This window comes from Lampetra fluviatilis, chromosome 5 (assembly GCF_964198595.1).
Source record: "Lampetra fluviatilis chromosome 5, kcLamFluv1.1, whole genome shotgun sequence".
NCBI lineage: Eukaryota > Metazoa > Chordata > Hyperoartia > Petromyzontiformes > Petromyzontidae > Lampetra > Lampetra fluviatilis.
The window spans coordinates 19,923,889-19,935,821 of record NC_136279.1 but is presented as its reverse complement, the minus strand read 5'-3'; the positions used below and the strand labels follow the sequence as shown (position 1 = coordinate 19,935,821).

Below are 11,933 nucleotides of genomic sequence, written 5' to 3'. Positions count from 1 at the left end.
GAAAGGTGTTCGTAAAATATTACAGTTTTCTCTGGTTTCTATACTATTATGTTAATAATGATATATATTTTTTATGTTCATTACGTTTCAAGCTTTCCAATTGAAAAAGTGTCTTGTACTCTTTAATAGGTTATTGACAATACGTTATTTCGACATCCAGTATGTACATTATCCCTCAATGACAATACAGCACGTACAGTTACATTTGTTGTTTTACCATTGTAGAATCCATCAATGTTCATAAAATGCACATATGCAAGCAATATAGTTTCACAATTCACCGTTTGCAGAGGTGGGACATTTGGCAATAATTTAAGTTTCAAATGATTATTTTCACCAATCCTTTGAAGTCTTTTCAAGTGGTCAGCCACTGCAGGATTTCTCACACAATGTAATTGTATATAAACTGCTGTTTCTACTCTTAGTGTCTTGTTAAAGTCAGGGACCTTTCAATACAATGCTATTGACCGTGGACAACAAATAGCGTTTACATGACGGTTCAAAATAAACCAAAAAAATCACTATGTTGTGAATAAAAGTTTACTTTTAATTATATAAGGATCTCATTTGTGTAAAGTCACGGTCCAGCGGGCTTTGTCTGGTAGGATGGGGATGATTGAGTCGTGTATTTGTATGTGTTTGGGCGATTTATTTACCTTGTACTTTGCACTCCTATCATGTGTTTAGCTTCATAGTTCATATCCGTCAACCCCTTATCAGTGCCCTAACCTTATTACAGACCAATTCAGATCTTATTGGTCACCCGTGCCCCTTATAAATCTCAACGTTCATCCTAAAAATTCCCATCACAATGGAGACACACAAACAAATAGATTGTTTTGTCTCCCGTATTGAAACGGCTGTATGCCGTATTGACTTGAAAACTCAATTTCCCTGTACAAGAATACGGGTCAACCGTATGGGTTGTACAGGTATGACAGCTCATCAGATTCCTCCTGCGGGAAAATAAATTTGATTCTGATTCAGCGCTACCCACTTTTCCCCCACGATGTCAACACCCAGCTCAACGTTTGTTGGGGGTCACACATTCATGCACTCGTTCACGATTCACGTTTCTGCCCTGCTTTTTACCTTTTCAGAAGAAAGGCGCATTCAGGAGGAGAAGGGGGAGATTAGGATTTGGACATTCCCTTGTGTCACCGCTGCCGTGCTCTCCTCTCTGGCCATGATGGAACAGGCGCTGGACGAAGAGGTGGACCTCCACAACAGCGAAGAGGTGACAGCCGTTGCGATGATTTCAGCAGCGCCGATAAAAACTCTAGGCCATGGCCTCAGATCGTGGATAGCCCATGCACGAATGGAAAATAAAAAAATTCTCCAGTACAGGGGCTACTATACTTACAAGCGAGTTAGGTTCCAGAGGTCTATTCGTAAGTCGATTTGTTCGTAAGTCCAACTTTACTGCTGTCGATTCCAAACATGTTGTACGGCATGTACACTAAACACGGAGAATGGCTTTAAAAGTAGTATTTTCTCCCGTAGATGTAGATGGCACTGGTTATTCACGTTCTACAGATGTAGATACCACCACCACCATCTATTGCGTGGTGGTTGAACTTACGATTCTCGGTCAGAACAGGCAACTGGACATGTAGACAGGTTTGTCCGTATCTCTTAAAGTTTGTAAGTCGAATGTTTGTAAGTAGAGAGGTCCCTGCAGTGTGTGCGACTGTGGTCACCTAGAACAGACCGTAACAACGCAATTCCCCCAATCCACAAATACGAAGGAGACATCACAGCGATACATCTCTGCTGCTGCTCCTGACACGGTTATCTGGCTTGACCACCTGAATGTGAAATTGCATTTGTTGCTCTGCATCTACATCAGCCGTACGACAAGAACAAGAACCTAAGACAGTTTATCTTTGTATATCAGGGCAGGGGAACTTTAAATCCCGTGGGCCACATTTGAGCCCACTACTTCGTTTCACACGGCCCGCACGGCGTCACAAGGTCTACCGCTTCATAAAATGGCCCGCAAACAATATATGTCTGCCATCGCAAAGCAGCTTAGTTGCACCGATTGGGTACGAGAGGGAAGAGGGAGATATTTCCATCTGGCAATATTTTTCTCACTTTCACGTGCTCAGCCACTTCTGTGGCCCCATAAAGGTTGGCTCGCCAAAGGTATGAAACATCCCGCAACCCCCGATCTATGTAAACCGAACATGTCTGCAAACCTAATCATCGTACCTACTGTGTGTGCTGTTCTGCAGGATTCGTTTTTCCAGGATATCGATATGTTGCAAAAGCATGGGATAGTAAGTATTTCAAAATTTGCTTTGTATTTTTCGTGAGTCTTGCAAAGATTAAGGTATGACACTATGGGGCAATGAGTTGTCTGTGGTGACAGTACAACAACTGGATTTCAGACTGTGGAGTTTGAGTTTCCCCCCCTCATGCTTGGGTTTCTCTGGGTACAATAAATTACGCTTTTGAACCAAGAAAGTTAACTAATTTTTAGGTAATTTATCTACCTTGTGGGTAATTTTTCAAATTTTGACCATGACACAGTGGCTTATAAGTTTTCCTCAATTTATGGGGTTCTGTTTGTGCGATTTCGTATAAATGCGGCTACCAAAATTTGTTATCCAGTATGCGGTTTGAATTCACTCATATGCGGTCAGACGTGGGACAACATTGTGTTTACTGTATGTGCAACTCAGCCGGCAGCTGTTTTGTAGTGTGCCCTTATTTTGGAACTCATCTACCACAAAAAAGAGAGGGAAACGTACGCTCTTGCGAATGATGTTAGGGGAAGATATATCGTCTCATGAAGCAGACATATTTTTGGTTAATATATCCGCAGCACAAATCAACAGGGCATTGAATGCCAAAACCAAATCAAATAGCAGTGAAACTGCCCAAGTAATTAAAACGATAAAAAATACCGTACATTGCAGGAGTAACTGATAAACTAGCCAGATGTTTGGAAAAACAAAACATCCGAGTCAGATTTGGCACGGTACATAAAATACAGAAATGAATATCTGGTACAAAAGATGGATTACCGAAGCTATCAACAGAAGATGTGTACAGGATTAACTGCACGTGTGGAAAATGTTATGTTGGGCAAACAGGACGAATGATCAGCAAGAGACCAAAGAACGTTTGAAATATATTAAATGCTCCCAAATACAACTGTCAGCAGTAGCAGAACACGCGTGCCAACAAGGACACTCAATTAATTTTGATAATGTTGAAGTTTTGTGCAAAACTAGCTCCTACTGGCCAAGACTAATTAGAGAATCTATCGAAATTGAAATAAATACAAATAATTAGGGCTGCGTGGAAGCGAATCATCATATACTACATTATTTAAATGCATGCCTATAAAGGGCACCATACTTCAATAGGGATTACCGTTGGTATGACTATTTTAATGCACACAATAGACAGAAAGGACAAGATCAAAGGGCTTGTACAATGCACATACATAATGTAGGTTGACTCAGTAATCCCCCCCCCACTTTGCGCAAGAGCGCAGAAGCGTGGTCACCACATCTACGCCTCTATATAAGGAACGAAACAGTTAGACTTCTCCACAAATCTGGCTGTCGCCTGATGAAGCTAGTTGTAATTTACCACGTAGGCTCACGAAGTGGTAATTACTGGCAAAGCGTCGTACTCCGATTGTAAATGTTTTGGCTCTCCAACACACCGGTGCTGTACTAGTGACGAATTGGCATGTTCTGTTTACGTAACAACCCTTACTAGTTGGTTGTGTCGGGTGGTGGCATGTTTTAACAACACATTTATATATTTCTGCGATCTCACCCAAAAAACCCTCTATTATGGATATCCACAGTAATAACCAGGACAACTCCAGGATTTGAACCGTGAACCTCTGCAACAAATGGCAAACATGCTACCTCTGGGCCAAGTCACTGCCCTAAACTTGTACTTTGGCTAAACATCCCAAGCAGTGCCTTTGTAAAAATGTCTTGGTGACATGATGAGACTTTGCTGGATACTAATTATATTTGGTCAGTGAAATTCGTCAGCATCATTAGCCCTGGTCTATCCACTGTTGGATGAAGGCCCCCACACACCGTCCTAATTATTTTGTATCTCTATATCAAAGAGTTTACTTGTGAATATATAATTTCTGTTTTATGTGTCATTTTCTATTCAACATGCATATTTAAACGTACCCTCAGAATGTGGCTGACATAAAAAAGCTGAAGACTGTGGGGATCTGCACCATTAAAGGCATACAGATGTGCACAAGGAAGACATTGTGCAACATAAAGGGCATCTCGGAGGCAAAAGTGGATAAAATTAAGGAGGCGGTATCTAAACTAATCGTGAGGAGACTGCCACCCACCCACTACTCTCTTGAATGTGAACTTTGCTCTGCTTCCAGACATTTTTTTGTGGAAATACCAGCATTGTGTAACGGAACATCTACTTAAAGCACACAACATAGGACAATTATTTTCACCTTCATTTTTCCACAAGATACATTGTTCAGTATCAATTATTTAATTTAAATAGATTCTGAAGTTCGAAATACGTGTATCAGTCACTTCTGTGAAAATTAATTATATGGATTTCTTATGTTATGTTAAATTCGCATTACCTTTGCAGTTGCTTGAGCTAGGTTGCACCGCTTTGTGAAAAAAAATCTGTCCTTAAATCATGAAAATCGCCAGGTGAGAAATGACACTGTGTAAAAAAATTGGCCCTGGGTAGTAAGTGTTATTTTCTAATTGCGTATGCCTCAAAAGTACAGAAAATGGCTATTATTCCCCACAAACTTTGCTTTTGTGACCAGGACAGTGATATTTTGAAATTTACCTATTTTCAATGAGAATTCCAGATAGATTCAGTGCTGAGTAAACTTGGAGTAACTTCTAGAACATTCTAGAACTTTCCAGTAATATAAATAGTAGTATAAATACAGGGGCCTTAAGCCCACCAGTTCAGTTTAGTTCAAGCTGCCTAAGTGGATACATATCTGCATTTTCCTGAGATGGCATCAAGAGGCTGCAAGCATCTGGCAGATGCATTTTGCTATGTCTGCGGCAAATTTATCAAGACAAGAGCGAAAAAATACTCTGGAAGCATCTGCTAAGATGTGTGAGGCCTACAAGGCATATTTCGGCATGCCTGTCGAGGATTAAGACAAACACTGGGGACTTAATTTCACCTGCGAGCAATGCAAAACAACTCTGGAAGGTAAGTTGGACAATTGTTGCTTGGAATTTTACGTTATAAAATTTGTGAAAAAAATGTGAATTGTAAGAATGTTTTTATTTTAACATATTTTGCAATATTCAATGTCATTGAAAAAACATATTATATATGAAAAATAACACGATCTAACCCAAAAACCTTTATTATGAATAATATTGGTCGCAAAAGCCTACGTGTTAAAATGAAAAATATTGCGAGAATCTCTTACACGTTAGTCATGGGTGAAATAAATGTATTTTTGTAGGATGGTAAAGAGGGGAAAAGAGAGCCATGAAGTTCGCTATCCCAAGAATTTGCCGGGAACCCACTGACCAGTCAAGCAACTGCTACTTCTACATGGTGGACCCCTCCAAACATCGGACTGGCAAGAATGCACCTGCTATCACGTATCCGGACCTTCCTTCATCCATCGCCCCGGTGCCTCACTGCCATGAGCTCCCTGCCTCTGGAGAGAGAGCAGCCATTTTTAGAAGAGAGCAGCAAGTCAGAGAGCGAGGAAGACGTAGATCCAGATGACAATTTCAGAGGTGGAGCTGAGGAGAGAAACCTATACTACCCAAACCAAAAATACCTCAACGACTTGATCAGAGATCTTGGTCTCACCAAGTCCAATGCCGAGCTTTTGACGTCTAGGATCAAGCAGTGAAACTTGTTGGATGCAAGTGTGCAAGTTGCAGATCAGAGGAAGCGTCACCAACCTTTTTGCAGCTTCTTCACCCGTCAAGATGGGCTCTGCTTCTGCCACAATGTGACCAGTCTGTTCGAGGCAATCAGAATCGCCTGTAACCAGAATGAGTGGCGCCTCTTCATTGACAGCTCATCCAGGAGCCTCAAAGCCGTGCTGTTCCATAATGGTAACAAGTACCTGTCTCTTCCCCTGCCTCACTCGGTGCACCTCAAAGAGGATTACAACAGCATCAAGACCTTGCTGGATGCCTTGAAGTATGAAGAGTACAGCTGGGAGGTCATCAGAGACTTCAAAATGGTGGCATTTCTGATGGGTCCCCAAGGCGGTTTTACTAAGTTTCCCTGCTATCTTTGCCTTTGGGACAGCAGGGACACCAAAGTGCACTACCACAGGCAGGACTGGCCACAGCGGACCGAGTTGTCTGTGGGGAGGAACAACGTCAAGTGGGAGCCAGTGGTGGACCCCCGGAAGTTGCTGATGTCATCACTACACATCATATTGGGCCTTATGAAACAATTTGTCAGAGCTTAATGCAGCAGTCGTGCTGTGACGGTTCCACCTGAAGACGGAAGCTTGTGTTGCCTCCGAAACGTCGTGATTTTTATTAAATTTTTATTTTACTTTTATTAATTTTAGTTACGTGACTTTACCGAAAAAACCTAAGAATATGTAGATAAGGAGTCAGCATCCTTCAAGTACCTTCAATACTTCTTTCCTAAGCTGTTTGAGGCAAAGGTCAAAGCCAGTGTCTTTGTCGGACAAACAGATAAAGAAGATCCTGGAGTGCAATGAATTCCCCAAGAAGCTCACTCGTAAGGAGAAAACGGCTTGGAACAGCTTTGTTACAGTGGTTCAGGGCTTCCTGGGCAATCACAAGGCCGAAACCTGTGTGGAGCTGGTTGAGACTGCTGAAGAACTACGGCACAATGGACTGTTGGATGTCCTTCAAAGTCCATATCCTTGATACTCATCTTGATAAATTTAAGGAGAATGTCCGAGCGTACTCGGAGGGGCAATGCGAGCGCTTCCACCAGGATAGACTGGACTTTGAACGTCGCTACCAAGGACAGTATAACGAGAACATGATGGGAGACTACATTTGGGGGCTGATTCGTGAAAGTGATTTACAGTATAATCGTAAATCTAGAAAAACTACTCACTTCTAAATCTTTTGTAGTCATTTTGGTATTACTTTATCATAAATACATGTTAATTTTGATTCATATGTGGTTTTTTGACTTTATGTGAACGAAAATACACAAATTCGCCCGTTTTCTCATTGAAAATAGGTAAATTTCAAAATATCACTGTCCTGGTCACAAAAGCAAAGTTTGTGGGGAATAATAGCCATTTTCTATACTTTTTAGGCATAAGCAGTTAAAAAATAACAGTTACTACCCAGGGACAAAAATTATGTTACATAGTGGTATTACAGGCCCAATAATTTATCATTAAGATTTAAACATTTGATTTCGGTACAGTAGATTGTGAAGCAATGGAATGTATAATGGAAGTGTCACTCAAACTGATTTATGTTTAATTACTATTATGTGTAAACATCTTCTTATGCACAGGAGCCAGGATTCCTGACCGCCCTTGAATACGGCGAAAAGCGAAAAAACGTTTTCCACATCTCAACAGGAAGCCAGGAATTCGAGTGCGTTTATTGAAAATTAGCAAAAGACAATATATTAAATAAGAGCTTCCACGCTCACTTATTTGGGTATGTTCTTACATGATTAAAATATAAATACATGAAATGTAAGGTTCAAAAGCATAATTTTACTATAAAACTCATTTTTTTCTATACAGCAAGCTACTTGGAGGTGGAGTTGAAAGTATGGCAATAACGGAAGCTTTTGGTGGTAAGTCACTGTACCAATGCAACATATACGGAGTAACATTATATCACCATTGGAACCTCATTCGCCAGTAAAAAAATATGATAATTGTTTTTTTACCCTTTTATCTGGCAACAAAACTGACACCTTTTTTTACAAGGAGTCATATTTGCATAGACCACAATACCTGCAGTCATAATGCAAACAAAAAAACATAACTCTGATAATGTATGCACTGTCCTTGAAGTTGATTGGTCCACACCTGAGACGAAGTTATGTTTTTTTTTGCATTATGACTGCAGGTATTGTGGTCTATGCAAATATGACTCCTTGTAACAAAGGTGTCAGTTTTGTTGCCAGATAAAAGGGTAAAAACCAATTATCAACAATATATCAGTTAATTCATTAAAATAGGTTTTGTATGGGATGCCGCCATGGTATAATGGTTGGGTATAAATCATCGTTCATTATCCTGGTGGAGCTAGTTTCATAAATCCCCCGCCGCTGTCCACACTCGGCAGTGTAAACGGGTACACCACTGTGAGTTGTTCGGCTGGTTGACATTGTTGGGATGAAATGAGAGTACTCCCACCTCTTCCAAGTTGTCTGGCCAGCATTAAAAGTGGGCCAAATACCCTCCAGAGGATCTCTATGGTTCCCTTCTGTGGAGGCCCTACTGCCAGCAGTCGTGTGTGCAATTCATTGCAGAGCTGCACCTTGACCTATTAATATGCTGTATACTGTGCAGTATTTTTGTAAATGGTCACATGAAGGGTGTATAGTAAATGAGGTATTTTATATGTTTGTCATTTTTTAGAATTCAGAACTGGAAAGACGCAGATGGCACATACCTTCTGTGGTATGATTAGTGTTTTAAAATGCATTTTTTTCACGAATATATTGTATGTTTTTACTTTAATATGTATTGATGTCACTAACATTGTGCCAATGTAGTCACTGCCCAATTAGCAACTCCAAAAGGGTATGCTGGAGGAAAAGTTATCCTTATCGACACAGAAAATACATTGTATCCTTTAAAAACTCAACATTGTCGTGTTTGTTGTTTATCCTGAATGTATGTACACACTTAAACTGCCCAGTAGGCGACTGCCAAAAGTATTGTTTGAAAAAGTATTTGCCAAAAACCAGAGGTGTGGACTCGAGTCATGTGACTTGGACTCGAGTCAGACTCGAGTCATGAATTTGATGACTTGCGACTCGACTTGGACTTGCATAACAATGACTTTGTCCCACCTCTGAGATGTGGACTCGAGTCATGTGACTTGGACTCGAGTCAGACTCGAGTCATGAATTTGATGACTTGCGACTCGACTTGGACTTGCATAACAATGACTTTGTCCCACCTCTGCCAAAAACCATATCGTGTCACATTGATAATTATATTTTTCTTATAAAAGTCGTATGCATCTTGATTGAAATTCAATGAGATAAATATATATATATATTTTTGTTAAGACAGCACTACTTTGAATGAAAACTCAAACTCTTAAAATAGACATACAACACATAACTCTAACAAATGTGTAAGTAAATAGTGTTCGGTTTAAGATTATTAGCTCATTGAAATACCCTGACAAAAAATTATAGGAAGTTGTAAATATCGGACTTATTTTTGAGTTTTCAAATATATAAAGCACTGTACTTCATATATATTACAAAAACTTCCTTAATTGGCACGTGGAACAGTCGCCCAGAACGTCTGAGGGACATTGCGGAGCGGTTCAATGTGGATCCAGATGCTGTGCTGGACAATGTCCTCTATGCAAGAGCTTATACCAGTAAGAATGCTCACTGATAAATATCTGCATAAAAATCTATTTACAGATATACAGGACTGGACTAGAATGTTTCCAGATTTATTTTTTCGAGTTATTATTTATTCAGCTATGATCCCATTCAATACAACCTATTATGCAGGGACCGATGGACATACATTTGCTGTTAAAATAACTGATTTCTGATGTAACTCCTGTAATCTGTATCTCTCCTTAGTACCTCACACGCCAACTTGGTGTCAAACATTTAAGAATCTGTAAAACATTCCAAATATGGTGTAATTTTTCTAGCTTGTCAAAGTGCACCACAACTTCAAAATTGTAAGCTAGCTTCAATTCAGAATATGAAACGGGTTAATATTGATCTTGAGAATAGGTTTTTCCCCTATTTTCTGGCAACTAAACAGGTGTTAAGATGTTAAAACACCAAACTGAAACCTTTTACAAGGAATCATGTCTGCATTAACCACAATACTTGTGGTCAGAATGCAAACAAAACACATACTCTGATAGTATATGCATTGTCTTTGAAACTGATTGGTCCACACCAGAGACAGCTTTCTTTGGAGCCTCGTCTCAAAAGGTGTTAGACCAGAAGACGCCAAAAGGCGTACAGCACAAAGACAAGCATTATCAGAGTAATGAGAGCTCGGGGTGAGCAGCGACCTCATGGGACCTCCTTAGCCAGTATCAAAATGAGAATACCTATCAAAATACCAGTAAAAATATGAGAATACCTATTCTCATATTTTGGTACTGGCAAAGGAGGTGCCATGAGGTAATATTGATCTTACTAGCCATGGAATGTCTTACGTATTGACCAGTTAGTACTTTGGGAGTATTTATTTTAAAAAGGCATCATATTTGATACCTGTTGAGAACAGAGGACTCAAAACTCCAGTTTTTTTTATTGTGTTGAAACTCCAGTTGGAAAACCATGATTACTAAATGGCTGACATGAATACAATCATTAATCCGTTGTGCTATGTGTCAAGTGCTGACATTTGGTAAGATAATATTTCAGCCAAATATTGCTACTTTCTAAAGGTGAACACCAGATGGAGTTGCTGGACTATGTTGCTGGAAAGTTCCACGAGGAGGGAGGAATGTTTAAACTTCTGGTAAGTTAAACAGTACTGTGAATTTTTCTTATACAATTTCGTACTTTTTAAGCTGAATACATCTTTTATGAATTCAATTTGAAAGCAAGGTTTAAGTTGATATTGCATAGAAATATATTTTGAAGAAAATGTGTTGTTTACAGGCTCGAGTCATATAAAATGCCCGTTTCTAATAGTAATGCAGCTACATATATACAGTTCAGTTGAAAGTAAAATACAAGTCGTGCGCAATTGTTCGAGGTAGCATAAAAGGCTCCAGATTGCAATAGCTTGTCAGGAATGGAATAACCTAACTTGACGAGACTGGGAGCAGCAGAATATACCAGGCAATTTATTATTGTGTGAAACCTTACAAGGGAGGTAGTAATGCCCATCTTGACTTCGCTGCAGATAATAGACTCCATCATGGCACTTTTCCGAGTGGATTTCACTGGGCGTGGAGAGCTGGCTGACAGACAACAGAAGCTCGCGCAAATGCTGTCACGGCTACAGAAGATTTCAGAAGGTTCACAACCGGCATCTTGCTTCTTGCACAAAGTCAATGTGTTATTTGTCAAAAACAAGTTGTAGGTTTTTTTAATGAATGTTTTGCCTTGCAGAATACAACGTTGCCATTTTTGTCACAAATCAGATGACTGCAGATCCAGGGGCCGCAATGAGGTAAAGTTATAAATGGAAGAGGAACTGCTCACTTTAAACTTATATATTTTAAAGTGCAGTGTGACAATGTTACAAAATGTACATCTGTTTTTCCCTTTAGCTTTCAAGCTGACCCGAAGAAGCCGATAGGGGGGCACATATTAGCACATGCATCCACAACGCGCATCAGCCTCAGGAAAGGGAGAGGAGAAATTCGCATCGCAAAAATATATGACAGGTGGGGTTATGCGGCAGAGTACAGAACTATACACACTGATCAAGTTACGGATATTAATTTACAGCTTTGTCACAGCCATGTTGGTCATGGAGGTTGTTGTGCCAGAATTTTCTACGCTGGTAAATGCAGTTCAGAGAAAACATGTTGTTGACAAGTGCTATTACTTCATAGAACTGCGCTAACCGTTGCACCACCACTCCACCTATACAGTTTGTTGTTTATAGATGTATTGGAAATAGCTATGGTGGTTGCAAGTAAACCAATATGGGTATTTACCTTCAGTTTTCAAGATCTTTGTTTTGTTGTTTTATTTACAGTCCAGATCTTCCAGAAAATGAAACATCGTTTGCCATAACAGGCGGAGGAGTTGCAGATGCGAAAGAATGAATA

At 39.9% G+C, this 11,933-nt stretch overlaps 1 protein-coding gene across 1 annotated transcript; it reads left to right on the top strand.

Annotated features, from left to right (window-relative positions):
• The first annotated feature begins 1,186 nt into the window (after positions 1-1,186).
• DMC1 (DNA meiotic recombinase 1) lies at positions 1,187-11,930 on the top strand. The gene is made up of 13 exons (XM_078856227.1): positions 1,187-1,237; positions 2,238-2,282; positions 4,182-4,328; positions 7,483-7,565; positions 7,721-7,773; positions 8,567-8,608; positions 8,704-8,776; positions 9,457-9,548; positions 10,593-10,666; positions 11,057-11,171; positions 11,266-11,326; positions 11,427-11,543; positions 11,861-11,930. Exons 1-13 carry the CDS (start codon positions 1,187-1,189, stop codon positions 11,928-11,930), a joined length of 1,023 nt encoding a protein of 340 aa, XP_078712353.1.
• Positions 11,931-11,933: the final 3 nt, after the last annotated feature.

Bases quoted from the DNA above. Each gene is read 5' to 3' on its own strand.
- DMC1 (XM_078856227.1), top strand. From the start codon at position 1,187: ATGATGGAACAGGCGCTGGACGAAGAGGTGGACCTCCACAACAGCGAA. The intron at 2,283-4,181 runs GTAAGTATTTCA...ACGTACCCTCAG, and splicing joins TGTTGCAAAAGCATGGGATA to AATGTGGCTGACATAAAAAA. The intron at 8,777-9,456 runs GTATCCTTTAAA...CACGTGGAACAG, and splicing joins ATCGACACAGAAAATACATT to TCGCCCAGAACGTCTGAGGG.